The 14948-nt window shown below is 53.2% G+C and overlaps 2 protein-coding genes across 2 annotated transcripts; one reads left to right on the top strand and one right to left on the bottom strand.

Moving 5' to 3' along the window:
• The first annotated feature begins 656 nt into the window (after positions 1 to 656).
• Positions 657 to 3241, top strand: FRAT1 (FRAT regulator of Wnt signaling pathway 1). The gene has a single exon (XM_012767517.2). It carries the CDS (start codon positions 845 to 847, stop codon positions 1682 to 1684), a length of 840 nt encoding a protein of 279 aa, XP_012622971.1. The 5' UTR covers positions 657 to 844; the 3' UTR covers positions 1685 to 3241.
• A 9014-nt stretch (positions 3242 to 12255) lies between these two features.
• FRAT2 (FRAT regulator of Wnt signaling pathway 2) lies at positions 12256 to 14528 on the bottom strand. The gene has a single exon (XM_012767524.3). The coding sequence runs from the start codon at positions 14344 to 14346 to the stop codon at positions 13648 to 13650; it is 699 nt and encodes a 232-aa protein (XP_012622978.2). The 5' UTR covers positions 14347 to 14528; the 3' UTR covers positions 12256 to 13647.
• Between the last annotated feature and the right edge of the window lie 420 nt (positions 14529 to 14948).

The following is a 14948-nucleotide window of genomic DNA, read 5'->3' as shown; positions in this document are numbered from 1 at the left end:
TAACATTTGCTCATGGGGCATTCTTTAAAACACTTTCTAGGCACAGCCCTTCTCAAGACTAGCAGCCTCCTCCTCTCCAGCAATGTTAACCTCAGTTCAGCTCCCTCCGGATCAGGAAACGTTAATCTGTGGCCTTTCTTTGCCATTTCCAACTCCACCACCTCCATCGCACAACAGGGTCCGCTTCTTCCTTTCCATCCCCCCTGGCCTCATCCCACTAAATCTCCACACAGATCCCTATCCAGCCTGACTCCCTCTCCTTTCCAGCCTCGCCAGACGCCGGCACCCCAGACCTCAAAAGAGCAAACGCAAAAAACCGAGTTGACGCACGAAGAGACGGGGTGTGTGTGGGGGTGGGTGTGTGTGTGTCAGTGTATGTGCTTGTGTGTGGAAGAAACCAACAGAGTCCACGCCGGTGTGCATCTTCTGGAAATGCCAATCACGCTCGGCCGAGCGAGCCCGGATCCGCTCCCCAGCGCGCCCACAGACTCGGCACACTGAGCTCTGTGGGTCGGAGGCAGCCAGCCTTCACTATGAAGCCCAGTCTTGCCGGCGCTCCGCCCCCACAACGGCCCAGCGCCCCCGCCCGGGCGCGGTGGTAGGGCCCGGCGCGACGTCACCCATTGTTTACAAATCAACCCGAGCCGGCAGGATTCCGGCTCCCGCGACTGAGGCGCGCGGCACGAGTGCCTGGCGGGCTCCGGCTTCCGCGTCCGCCCGGCCCCGGCCCCAGCCCCAGCCCCAGCCCCAGCGCCGCGCCCGGCTCTGCCGCGGCCCGCCGAACCCGCGGGCAGCCGAGCCGCCAGCGACGCCCGCAGAGCCCCGGGTGTCCGCGCGGAGGGCCATGCCGTGCCGGAGGGAGGAGGAAGAGGAAGCCGGCGAGGAAGCGGAGGGGGAGGAAGAGGAGGAGGACAGCTTCCTCCTGCTGGAGCAGTCGGTGACGCTGGGCAGCTCGGGCGAGGTGGACCGGCTGGTGGCCCAGATCGGCGAGACGCTGCAGCTGGACGCGGCGCAGGACAGCCCGGCCTCCCCGTGCGCGCCCCCGGGGGCACCGCTGCGGCCCCCGCAGCCCCTGGCGGCGGTGCCGGCGGACAAGGCCCGGGCCCCGGCGGTGCCGCTGCTGCTGCTGCCGCCCGCGTCGGCCGAGGCCGTGGGCCCTGCGCCCCCTGGGGCTCTGCGCTGCGCCCTTGGGGACCGCGGGCGCGTGCGGGGTCGGGCTGCGCCCTACTGCGTGGCCGAGCTCACCGCAGGCCCCACCGCACTGTCCCCACTGCCCCTTCAGCCCGGCCATGATGGGCCTCCGGGAGCTGGCAAGCGGGGCGTCTCACAGCCGCTGTCAGGTCCGTGCCGGCGAGGATGGCTCCGGGGCGCTGCCGCGTCCCGCCGCCTGCAGCAGCGACGCGGGTCCCAACCCGAGACCCACACAAGCGACGATGACCCGCACCGGCTCCTGCAGCAGCTCGTGCTCTCAGGAAACCTCATCAAGGAGGCCGTGCGGAGGCTTCATTCGCGACGGCTGCAGTTACATGCAAAACTTCCCCAACGCCCGTTCCCAGGGCCTCTCTCGGCCCCAGTGCATGAACCCCCTTCGCCCCGCAGCCCTCGCGCCGCCTGCAGTGACCCTGGCGCGTCCGAGAGGGCGCAGCTCAGAACTGGCGACGGCCTTCTTGTCCCCGGCAGCTAACACGCCGGGGGGTAGCCACAGTGCCAGCCTCTGACTGGAGGGCAGGGGGTTCCCTGGAGGGCCCCTGTCCTGCTCAGGCTGGTGGAGAACTCTTTCTTTTGGAAGCGGGAGAAATAAGCTAATGAAGACGAGGAACTGAAAAATCGAGAATGTTTCGCGGGGAGCTGAGGGCAAGGGCCCCAATCTATTTGAAATACAGGACTTGACTGGCCCTATTTAAGGCAGAATTTGCAGAGCGCACCCCAACCTCACAGTCAGTAGGACTCCTTATTTGGCGTGACCCGACCTGGCCGCAGAGCGTGCAGTTCCGCACAGCTTCTCGGGGCCCTCGGACCACAGGGGCCGGCGACCATGTGGCCACAGGCCACTTCTCAGAATCACGGTGCGCCGTAACCACGGAGGATGATCCCAGTTACTTTACCTTTTCAGGGCCGGTTCCTGATCCACTTTGGGGGAGGCGAACATGAGTAGATGATAATTTCAGGGAGTACCCGAATCTGCCAGACTTGAAAATTCATGACACTTTTTTAAAAGCCCATCTTGTGTCTTTTGGGGTTCTTAATATAAAACATGCGGTACCATGAAAGGACCCTCTTGGGGGTGAATAGGAGTAACCTCTGCCCTCTCTTTGCAACTGTCTGTCTTTTTCAGAGTGGCGGGGGAAGGCTGTACGCCAAGGGTGGGATAGGAGGTGGGGGCGGGTGTTGAATGGTGGAAGGGTAGAGTGAGGCGCGGCGTGAACCCTATGTTCTCTCAAGCGTGTTTCCACAGCCGGTTCGCCCCTCCTTGGGTTCAAGGTCACTGTTTCCTGGGCGCGCTCAGGGTTGGGTTGCGGGGCTCAAGCAGAGCAGAGTAGCTGGGTTCTGCCTGTACTCGGAGAAGAGCGCGGTGTTTTGCCAAGTGCTGGAGTCTCTTGAGGACACGAGCGCGCCGCTACCACCCCGGGTGTGGGGAGGCAGGGACGTGCTGAGCTGCCTGCGGGCGACCACTGTCCCTGGCCACGCTCCCAGCTTTCACGGAAACTGTCCTGAGACGTGGCCCTAGGTCCCTGGGCTCTCCTGTCCTGCTGAAGTGGGTGGCGCTGGCGATCCTGGGTGCCTGGGCTGGGGGCTGGGGAGACCCCACGTGATGGACACTCCAGGGACACACAGCCTTGCATAGCAGTTTATAATGGGCTCTCTGGGGCCATTTGCAATAACAGCTGCAATTCCCTGGATAGAGGGAGTTGATTTCCTCCCATTGCCCCTCCCCCAGCCATGCCAGCTCGCCTTTGTAAGTGAAGGAAACCGAGTAGAAAATGTGACCCTCCAAATGGAGAAGCTGCAGGCTTTGCCATTGTGAACCGTCGTCGTGAAGTGCTTGAAACATACTGTTCACTCACTCTAAGGCACTAAGACCATTGTGTTTTAGTTTTATAGTCAGTGGCTTGTTCATCATCCAGATGTGGCTATTGACATATCTACACTTCGCACCGGAGTGCGTGGAGTTATGGCTGTCCTGATTATAGGATTTTAACTTAACTGAAATTCCTGTTTTGAATAAATGTGTTGTGTTTTTTGTTTGGTTTTATTTTATACTTGGCATCAGTGGGAAAGACGTACAGAACACATTTCTCTGATCTCCATAAACATGAAAACACTTGAACTCCCTGTCAGCCTGGCTTGCGGATGGTAATTAGAGCGCCTTTGTGTCTGAGCAGCTCACTAGTTAGACAAGGTCTGTGCAGCTGGGTGTGTATTGGTGCTGGCATGAAATTAAATGAAAGTGAGGTCAGGTTTTGGACCAATCCCACTCGCTAAAACCTCAGAGCCTTTGGATTACGAGTCAGTGATGGAGATGTGTTATGAAGCTGCCTCTATTAGCAAAGGCCATCAGATCAGCCAGTCCATGCGGGCTGAGAGGCTTATCACTTTGTTTTCTTTCTAGCATGGCCATTAACTGGACTTGTTCAGTAGGTAGCCTTTAAGGCTGGGGCAACTCTTGGTTAGGGGGCTGCTCAGGTTGCAAGCCTGGTGGTGGGAGAGTTGGCTGTGAGCTTACCAAAGGAGTCCTCTCTCTTTGCCTCTGGCACACTTGCTACCATTCTGTCCCTAAGCAGTGACATAACAGCCCATCTCTATCCCTCCAGTTCTGACTTCCATCTGTTCTCCTTACGGAAGGAACTAGACGGGGTGACAGGGTATCCAGGGTTTAAGTCCACTTATTAAGTGGGGAGGAAACCTTGGACCAGTTGCTCAACCTCTGTGGGCTTTGGTTTCCTCATCTGTACAGCAGGGACAAGGAGATAAAGGGAACATGGTGACTGGCACGCACCGGACATGAATAATATCTGGTCCCTACCCCTTCCTTCCCAGGACTGCCCCTCATCAGCCTAGTGACTGGGTCCTCAGTTTCTCATCACAACAGCATGCCATGATCCCAAAACTGCCTTCTGGAGTCAGTGCTCTATGACTTTGAGTCCTGATTTTCTAACTCCCCGTTTTGGCCTAATGTCCATTCTCTCTCAAGTACACACCCCACCCCCAGTGGTCTCTGAGGAGTACCCCCAGAACACCAAGCCTGCCATCTCCCACAGTGCCCAGAAAGGGTTGTGGGGCCTCAGCACAGCCTAGCAAGGGAAGGGAGATTGTGGAGGCTCCAACACAAACCGAGGAAGAAGGGCCTCTAGCAGTGCGGTGGGCAACCCTTGGTGACAAGTGTGGCATGTGAATAGCCCTGAGGTCCTCAGTCCCAATTCTTAGTTGAAGGGGATCTACCAAAGGTCAAAGAGTTAGGAGCAGTCCAGGGCTTTCTCTGCACTCCCCAATTGGCCACGATTCGATGCCATCGTACCAACTGCGCTGGCTCCTTGTAATAAGCGTGACAGGGTTAAGGCCAGACTCAACTTTAGGGCTCACACAGTACAACCCCTCCTAAAATAGGAAAACAAGAGAAAAGGAATACTTCTATGTATTTAAATGCACTACAGCCCTACAACCGTTCATTTTTTTAAAAAAATTCTGCCAAGTTTCACTATTCACCCCCAAATCCTTTTTTTGGAATAAGTCAGGATTGACATAAATGATTTTTTTAAAGTTTTTAGACCATTTTATAGATATAAAAATAGCCCAGGGAAGTGGACATGCAGAGTGACCTACCAAAGTCATTTATGAAGTCAGAGGCTTAACAGAGTCTAGAACCCAGGTCTCCAGGCTCCCAGCTCAGGTCTCTTTTCAATAGCTCCATACCATCACATGGTCCAGTACTGCTCACTGCACAATTGCATATACACATTATAACGTGCATGACACCTCTGCAGTTCCCTAAATTGGTGGCCCTACCATGACACCTCGGGAAAACTGCTCTAGGTCCCTAGGCTGAGCTAGGGAATGCCAGGTATGCTCTAACCATTTTCTTACAAAATGTTCAGCACCCTATGGAAGACAGCTGGCCACAGAAAATGGCCAGGGTGAGATAAAAGACCAAGCTATAAACTGAATTAAAAAATAATAATAAACATGTAAATTGGCAAATAAGTGATTTGGGGAAAAGACTGCCACACGACACGGAGAACTCCAGAGTCTGCCATCCCAAGATTTCATTCCAAATTAGGCATACATGCTATAATATTTGGATTCAATTTTTACCCTTTTTTGCTCTTTCTTTTTCCAGCTCAGAAGCAGAAACATGGAGCGAAGATCAGACACCACTTTCCTATCCAGCAAAGTCTGTGTCGAACCCTGTGATCCCTTCCTTCCAATCAGGAAAGAGTTACCTTGGCAACCAAATTACTAACTCACTCAATTAGCCCCCCTCTCTTCCACCAATGCTCAGTAATCACAGAATGTCAGCCCCCGGAGAGCTCAGCTTTCAGCAGTCTGGTGCTACCGCCTCCTTTAGAGATGGAAGCCTGGAGAGGTTTCCACTCAGAGGTGTACTCCATTTGAACACTGTGAAAGCTGGTGCAGGCAGAGGCAAAAACTCTCCCATGTGGTGCTTCCTCCTGGTCTTCCATCCTAACTAAAGGGAGACCAAATGGCCTGCCCCTAACAGTGTTATCCAGAAGACATAATAATATGATGAGAGCAGGGCTCTGCATGCAGCCCTCCATTGCTAGCTGTGTGATTTGGGCAGGGCCAGTAAACTCGAAACTCTCAATCTATCTGCAAAATGGGGATAAGAATAGATCCTACCTTGAAGGATAGTGTGAAGATTAAATTAGATATCGTGTAGAAAACAAGTAGCAAATAAACAAAACAAAACATCATCCCAGGAAGTCACTGAATTAAGGCTACTATTTGAGTATTCTGTAGAAAACCCTGCCTCTGGCCAGCTGCTGTGGCTCATCCTTATAATCCCAGCACTTTGGGATGCAAAGGTGGGAGGATCACTTGAGGCCAGGAGTTTGAAACCAACCTGGGCAACATAGCAAAACCCCCATCTCAGGCCGGGCGCTGTGGCTCACGCCTGTAATCCTAGCTCTTGGGAGGCCGAGGCGGGCGGATTGCTCAAGGTCAGGAGTTCAAAACCAGCCTGAGCAAGAGCGAGACCCCGTCTCTACTACAAATAGAAAGAAATTAATTGGCCAACTGATATATATATTAAAAAAAAATTAGCCGGGCATGGTGGCACATGCCTGTAGTCCCAGCTACTCGGGAGGCTGAGGCAGAAGGATCACTCGAGCCCAGGAGTTTGAGGTTGCTGTGAGCTAGGCTGACGCCACGGCACTCACTCTAGCCTGGGCAACAAAGCGAGACTCTGTCTCAAAAAAAAAAAAAAAAAAAAAAAAAAAAAAAAAAAAAAAAACCCATCTCTACAAAAAAAAATGTAAAAATTAGTCAGACACGGTAGTGCACCCATGTAGTCCCAGCTACTTGGGAGGCTGAGGTAGGAGGATTCCTGGAACCCAGGAGTTGGAGGCTGTAGTGAGCTATGATGATGTCACTGCTCTCCAGCCTGGGTAACAGAGCAAGACCCTGTCTCAAAAAAAGAAAATAGTGCTTCTTACTGACTTCTTCGATCTGTTTCTTTTTTTCTTGTTTTTGAGACAAGGTCTCACTGTGTTGCCCTTGCCAACTGGCCTCAAGTGATCCTCCCACCTCAGCCTCCTGAGCTGGAATTACAGGCATGAGCCACCACACCTGGCAAATCTGTTTCTTAAAAGGCACAAACCTGTTTGTTCTGAAAGGCAGAGCGGTTTCTTGCTCATGTGCCCGTTACATATAGGTAAGTGGTAGGAAGTGTAGAGGGAGAGAATATCAGCCTGGAAGAGGTGTAATTAGAAAAGGGTAGAGGTCACCTTTGAGCCAAGCCTGGAAAACAGCTCAGGGTTGGAACGGGTGCAATAGGAGCAGCAGGAATATTACAAAGGGGAGGGTTGGCAGTGAGGACAGCCTGGAACCACAGCTCTTAACCCTCCCATTTCCATTCAGAAAACTCATCCCCTTCTAATTCAAATTCGGTGCTCAGCTGAAGTTCTGCTCACAGCCCTGTTCATAATCTGGACTGAGAAGATCATAGTTTCTTTGCAGGAAGTGACCTTCGAGTTCCTTTTGTTTTCACTCTTACTTTTTATTTACTGTCATTGCGTTATCACAGGGGCTCATATGTGAATGTCTTCTCTTCCCCGAGAGATTATATATTCTTTGATGACAGACAAATGACAAGATGAAGAGGATGTTTTAGGCAGATTGTCAGGCCACACAGAGTGGGGAATGGACTGGGGCAGAGGGGAAACATTCATTTATGGTCAGCCAGATTAGTTGGGTGGCTGTTACAGCTCCCAGGCACCCGGCGATAAGGGCCTAGGCGGGAAGGGAGAGGAAAAGACGAAAGACATTTTGAAAAGAAAACCCATAGGCCTCAGTGCAAAATCGTGTAGCCATAAAAATGTGGGCTCTGGAGCCAGACTGCCTGTCTCCTTCCTTTAGCACTCCTTCCTGTGACATTGGGCAGGTTGCTTCACCTCTCTACCCTCCTGGTCCTCATCTCCGAAGCCCAATAATAATAAAAGTCCCTAGCTCAGAGGGTTGTTGTGAGGATTAATTGAGCTAATGCTAATAAAAATGCTTTGGCCACTGCCTGAAATGTGGCTGCATTTAGTAACAACATCTGGGTATTGGCATTTAGTAAATATTTGCAGAGTAAACGAGGAGGCTGAGGGAGTGGGGTGCTTGGGACATAGATGATGAAAGGTGGTGCCTACAAGTCGGAAGAAGATGGGAAAGGAGGGACAACAGCAAAAAGGGAGAATGGGACCAAGGGACAGAGTCCCTCAACCAGGAGACCTGTGACAAGTGGATGCGGATGCAGGGTGTGACAGGAAGATGCTATAAAGGATGAGACTCCTGGGGGGTGGGAGGGCATGGGGTCTCCAGGCCCAGCAGATTTGAAGGGAAGCTCTGGGGACTGTAGGTGTGGATGTCCCACGTGACAGCACCCTGTGTCCCAAACTGTCCTACCACAGTGTGGCCTGGCACCTGACAGATTAGCTGTGGAAACAACCTTGTGTAATGCTTCACGCCTGGGTATGTTTCTGGTTTCGTGTGAACAAATTCATAGAATGAAAACTAAAACTGACATCAAGGAGTTTATTAGCTGCTCGCCCTTATCACTGGTTAACTGACTCATAGGAAGTAAAATCACAACCCCCCACTGATTGGCTGTCCAGGCAGTTTGTTTGACTTATTGATTTGGGTGGGTTAAAAAAAGCACAAGCTGGTTATCATCCTGTTACCTTTGCCCTGCCTTTTGCCCATTGCTTTAACTGTCTACATTAGATTCCACAGCCTAACATTGACAAGAAATAGTTTCCTAGGTTTTCCAGAAAATCTTCCCCAGACACTGAAGTCACAAGCCCCTTTCTGCAGATGCGACATAAATAGTATTAATACTTTTCTTTATCTGGGTTTAGGGGGAGGAACTTAGTGCAGGTGTTCACCACACTACTTAATGGTGCTGATAAAGAGAAGGTGAATTAACTTCAGGGTTCAAAATAGACAATGAAAGTCATTGAACAAGATCAGATCGCACAAACCCTGGACCTCTGTGGACTGACCACAGAGGATATACATAGAGATATTATTAAATAATCATATAAATCTAACTACATGTCTGTATTCGTGTGTACGTGCATGCGTGGACTCACAAATATTCCACCCTAGAGTTCATCCTACAGCCTTCTTTGGCTCCTCTCCATTCTCTTACTTTCTGTCTGCTCCTTTTGTGTATTCTTCTTCCTCCCACAGGTTTGATGAGTTGAGTTTTTGCAAAGTGCTTAGAACAGAGCCTGGCACATGATAAGTGCCACTCTGAGTGCATTAGCTAGTGTTGTTATTACTACTCAACTGCCAGGATCTCCCAGACTCCTTGCACCCCTCTTAGCCTTAACTGCCAAATCTTTCTTTATCTTCAGTGCTGATACCTTTCCAACTGCTAGTCATTTATGAGCCACCCGCTGACCCTGTAACTTCCCATGTGAAACTCCTAACCAAATCTCCAAACCACCCAACACCCCCTCCCCCAACACACACACACACAACCTTCTCCTGGCCACTTCCCTATTGCTCTGGTCCTTCTGGGCTTGGCGCTTGTTATAGGAAAACCTAGGCAGCAGCCCCTTCAGAAGATGGAATTTTCTTAACTTTCCCTTGCCCACATCCCCAGTTCTGTGCCAATCCATTGCAAGGGGCTAGGGATATCCAAGCCAAAATCATTCCTGGGCTGAGGACTAGGAATGGGCTATTCCAAGCCGCAAAACCTTGGAAATGGCCATCGCTCCCTAGACACAGAGACACCTCCCCAGACCCAGGGCTGGGACTAGACTCTCTACAGTCTTTGTCAATGGCTGGATCCACAGCAGGGGCTGGGGCTAGTGAGAAAAGCAATGTGGGTAGGCTCAGACAGGAAGCAAGAGGAGCAACATAAGAGCCTTGAGTTCAGATCCAACTCTGCCACCAATAATACTTACCTCTCACCATTGTAAACATCTTGTAAAAGGTGCCTTCCACAGTGCCAGCCCTTAACAGGGCTCAGTTTCTTTTCCCTCTATCTTTCTGCTTGGGCCCTGTAGACCTTTTCCTCTTGTCTGCAGTCACCATTCTAAGTTCGTTCCTGAATGCTGTTCTAACCACGTTGCAGACCCACAAGTTATCTGCACTGGAGACCTCTCTGTCTTGGCCCTATGCCCTCATCTTACTGAGAACCCAAGGTTCTAAAGGAGGCAGCCATATACCATTTATCTGTGCCCTGTTTTTTTTTGAGTCAGAGTCTCACTCTGTTGGCCGGGCTAGAGTGCCATGGCATCAGCCTAGCTCACAACAACCTCAAACTCCTGGGCTCAAGCGATCCTTCTGCCTCAGCCTCCCGAGTAGCTTGGACTATAGGCATGCACCACCATGCCCGGCTATTTTTTCTATATATATGTTTAGTTGGCCAATTAATTTCTTTCTACTTTTAGTAGAGACGGGGTCTCCCTCTTGCTCAGGCTGGTTTTGAACTCCTGACCTTGAGCAATCTGCCCACCACCGCCTCCCAGAGTGCTAGGATTACAGGCGTGAGCCACCCGAGCCTGGCCTATCTGTGCCTCTCTTATACAATTCCTATTGCCTTATGGGACGGTCTCAGCCCCCAAATCTGCTTGTGGATTCTGCCAGGACAGTCTCAAAGCTTGCCTCATCCAGAATCCCCAGCATCTTGCACACATATGGCTGTTGCACAAGCAAAGTTTGAGAATGCTGATGCTACTGTGTTGAGGTATTAGTGAATCAAGGTTTGTGGGATGCTCTTAAGAACTTTTAATAAATCTAGCATGGGAGAAAATGATGTCTACAAAGTCTCATGTAGGCAGCACATTATGACCAAAGACTTCGTTGAAGAAAGCAAACCTTAGAGCCAGACTGCCCAGGTTGAAATCCCAGCTTCACCACCTAAAAGATGATGACTTCAGGCAAATCACTTAACTTCCTGGGCCTCGGTGTCCTTATCTATAAAATGGAAAAATAGTGCCTACTTCATGGTACATAAAGCCATGTAGTAATGCCAAGAATTTGTAGCTACCATTTTTTGAGCACTTGAGTCTCCCATACACCTTCAGTCCTCATTTAACCATTCCAACTACCGTTACTAAGTATTACTGTTTTATAAATGAGAGAAGGGAAAAGCTCAGGGTAGTGGCTTGCCTGCCATGACACAGCTGGTGAGCAGCAGGGCTGAGTCAACCCCAAGTCACCAGCACTCAGGAGTGTGCTAGCCAGGCAGGGGAGGAAGGGGCGCTGAGCAGGAGAAATTCCCAGGGGGCTGGTTAGCAGAGGTGGGCTGTACCAACGTTTCCTTGAAAAGGGCAAGGCAGGAAGTACAAAGGGTTCAGCAAGGGCTCTGTGCCTGGGGAAGACTGGGCTGAGGATAAAGGGACTGCTTCAGTTAAATTTAAGCCCTGCTTGCTCAGACCAAGCCATTTTACAACTACCAAATAAACTGCTATAAAACCCTGTTTTTCTTTCCCTACACCATAGCTCAAGACTGAATAAGTCTCAAAGGAGAAAACAGGCTGGCTTTTTCTGTACCCTCCCCATTCTGCAGAAAAAATCCAAAGGAAAACCCACCTCCTTGGCCTGCCATGGCGTGGCGGCTCACGCCTGTAATCCTAGTACTGTGGGAGGCCAAGACAGGAGGATTGCTCAAAGTCAGGAGTTCCAAACCAGCCTGAGCAAGAGCGAGACCCTGTCTCTACTATAAAAAGAAATTAATTGGCCAACTAAAAATATACAGAAAATAATCAGCCAGACACAGTGGCCCATGCCCATAGTCCCAGCTACTCAGGAGGCTGAGGCAGGAGGATTGCTTGAGCCCAGGAGTTTGAGGTTGCTGTGAGCTAGGCTGACGCCACGGCACTCACTCTATCCTGGGCAACAGAGTGAGACTCTGTCTCAAAAAAAAAAAAAAAGAAAAAGAAAATCCACCTCCCTCCAGATACAGCACCTTTTTGCCCTCCAGCAGAGAGAGCGGCTCTGGATTCTTTTCTTTCCACAACGGGAGTGGAAACCCATCTAGCATCTTCTAAAAACCTGGACTTAATTTTCTCCCTTTTTTTTGAGACAGAGTCTCACTCTGTTGCCCAGGCTAGAATGTTGTGGAGTCAGCCTGGCTCATAGCAACCTCAAACTCCTGGGCTCAAAAAATCCTTCTGCCTCAGCCTCCCGAGTAGCTGGGACTACAGGCATGTGCCACCATGCCCGGCTAATTTTTTGTATATATTTTTAGTTGGCCAATTAATTTCTATTTTTAGTAGAGATGGGGTCTCGCTCTTGCTCAGGCTGGTTTCAAACTCCTGACCTTGAGCGATCCTCCCGCCTCAGCCTCCCAGAGTGCTAGGATTACAGGCGTGAGCCACCAGGCCCAGCCTTGGACTTAATTTTCTGATCTTGTGGAACATCAAGTACTGCGGCTCAATTAGGATTCTGTGCCTAGGGGAGTTAGCCCCAACCATCTGCCCAGATCCTCTGTTACCCCCAAGTGCACTCTTCATTATTAAGGGTAACACCTATGTGTTTTTCTTCCCCTCCCAAACCTTCCACCAAAAAGCCAAACCATGCTCCAAAACAAAAATCAAATTTATTCAGCAGACATTTTAATAAAGAAATCCTATAAATCAGGACCATCACAATTTCAGACACTCCGTTGCGAAGTGTACGTCAACAGCTACATCTGGAGGATGAACAAGCCATTGAATCTTTAAAAAATTGGTTTAGCTACCTTAAAGTCTGGGGGTGGCACCTTACTAAAGCGCCGTCAAGTTTCACAAGGGTAAAGCCAGCAGTTTCTCCTCTGGGAGAGTCACATTTTAAAGACAGTTTCAGTTGCTCACAAAGAAAAGCTGGCACGGCAGGAGAAAACTGTGCAGGAGATGACCCACAGAGGCTCAGGCCCACAGTTCCAGGGAGGGCCAGAACAGACCAGAAAAACGTCCTGGGTCTCTCATCCATCCCTACAGACTCCAGAAAGGATGGAATAAGAAAGGTTGACTAGGAGGACAAGGAGAGACTCAAGAGATTGTTTATGAGCATTTTAAAGAACGCTCCTGACATGACCAAGAATGGCCTTGCAGCAGAAGGAGCAGTTCTGGAAAGAGGAAAACACAGAAAAAGCAAATAACTCTCTCCACACGTCCCTGTGTGTGTCCTCGGGAGACTCAAAGCGGTAGCAAAGCACAAACAGGGAGCAAAAGCATAAACACCCAGGGTGAGTTAGCTCTCCCAGGAACCCCCAAAGCCTTCCACCCACTGCAAACCTTAACCTTGAACCACAGGTGGCAAGGTCAAGTCCTTTGACAGTTCACATTCAAATCCAACTCTTCCACCGTCAACATTCTCCACCTCCCTCCAGTCCCTCACCAGAGTTCACATCTCCCACCTTCACCAGCCACCCATTAGGTGGCAGAAAGGGGGTGATGCCAACCCACCCACCGCCAAGCTTTTGCATTCTTCTTGCCCCCGAGAATTTCTTTGCACAGCAACTGTAGCACCACTTTCACCAAGTTCCTCCACCGGAAAACAAGAAGCAAATGTATGTGTGTCGTTAGTTTTCAAGTATTGTTATAAAGCTCTCGCGACGCCCACCCCTTCAAGCCCCATCTTCGAACAATCCAAGCTCGCGACGCCCCCAAGGGCTAAGTCAGGTACAAGTCGATGCACGTAGCTAGCTGCCATAGTTCTGCCACTTTATCCCAGGTCGTGGCCCGGGATGGCGGGGGAAATTCTCACGCGGCACAGACGCGCCCTGGCTCAGGCATTTCTTCCAGCTTAAGTTTTCTTCGACAGCCTCACCGGGTCGGTAACTTCTCAGCTTTAGATCTCTCTCCACGCGCCTCCCCGCAGCCTACGTGGTCGCTCCCAGGATAGCGACCGCGGCTTCAGCTCAGACTGGTGGGAACAGGACATTGCTGGGTCTGCACAGCGGCCTCCTCTTCCTCCTCCAGCGGGCTCGGGTCAGAGCAAGGCGCCTGAGGGCTGTAAGACGACGGGGTCTGGTCCGCTGTGGCCTCCCCCAGATCCAGGGGCGCCCACGGGGCCAGTGGCTGCAACCGCGGCGACGGCTCGTTGGAGCCTCCGCACGGCCTCCTTGATGAGGTTTCCCGAAAGCACGAGCTGCTGCAGGAGTAGGTGAGGGTCGTCGTCGCCGGCGCGTGCCCCGGCTTGAGTCCATCGTCGCTGCTGCAGGCGCCGGGAGGCGACGGCGCCCCGGAGCCACCCTCGCCGGCACGGCCCGGGTAGTGCGGTGGGGCCTGCGGTGAGCTCGGCCACGCAGTAGGGCGCAGCCCGACCCCGCACGCGCCCGCGGTCCCCAAGGGCGCAGCGCAGAGCCCCAGGGGGCGCAGGGCCCACGGCCTCGGCCGACGCGGGCGGCAGCAGCAGCGGCACCGCCGGGGCCCGGGCCTTGTCCGCCGGCACCGCCGCCAGGGGCTGCGGGGGCCGCAGCGGTGCCCCCGGGGGCGCGCACGGGGAGGCCGGGCTGTCCTGCGCCGCGTCCAGCTGCAGCGTCTCGCCGATCTGGGCCACCAGCCGGTCCACCTCGCCCGAGCTGCCCAGCGTCACCGACTGCTCCAGCAGGAGGAAGCTGTCCTCCTCCTCTTCCTCCCCCTCCGCTTCCTCGCCGGCTTCCTCTTCCTCCTCCCTCCGGCACGGCATGGCCCCCCGCGCGGACACCCGGGGCTCTGCGGGCGTCGCTGGCGGCTCGGCTGCCCGCGGGTTCGGCGGGCCGCGGCAGAGCCGGGCGCGGCGCTGGGGCTGGGGCTGGGGCCGGGGCCGGGCGGACGCGGAAGCCGGAGCCCGCCAGGCACTCGTGCCGCGCGCCTCAGTCGCGGGAGCCGGAATCCTGCCGGCTCGGGTTGATTTGTAAACAATGGGTGACGTCGCGCCGGGCCCTACCACCGCGCCCGGGCGGGGGCGGCGCGCGAGAAGGCACCGGGGCGCGGGGCGTCGCGGGCAGCACAGGGTCAGGGCCGGAGCCTTCCCCTATCTGTGTCCGTTATCCGCCTCTGAGAGGATCCCGGGCGTGGGGACAGCTGGCGTGCTGCCTCGGCCCGACCCGCAGTTGGAGGAAGTGAAGCCTCTGAGGTGGCCTGGGTTGGTTTCTCCCACTCACGGACACACCCACCCACACACCCGACCCCTCCTCCCCAGACGCGTCCTCCCTCCCCACGTGTCGGCCGCGCTCCGCCCGCCCTGCGCCGCCCCCGCGCGCCCGCCGTTCCGGGGACCGGGCGTGGGGGAGGGGCGGGCCGCGCCGG

Source organism: Microcebus murinus, chromosome 14, assembly GCF_040939455.1.
Source record: "Microcebus murinus isolate Inina chromosome 14, M.murinus_Inina_mat1.0, whole genome shotgun sequence".
NCBI classification, from domain to species: domain Eukaryota; kingdom Metazoa; phylum Chordata; class Mammalia; order Primates; family Cheirogaleidae; genus Microcebus; species Microcebus murinus.
This window is presented reverse-complemented; position numbering and strand designations above follow the sequence as displayed.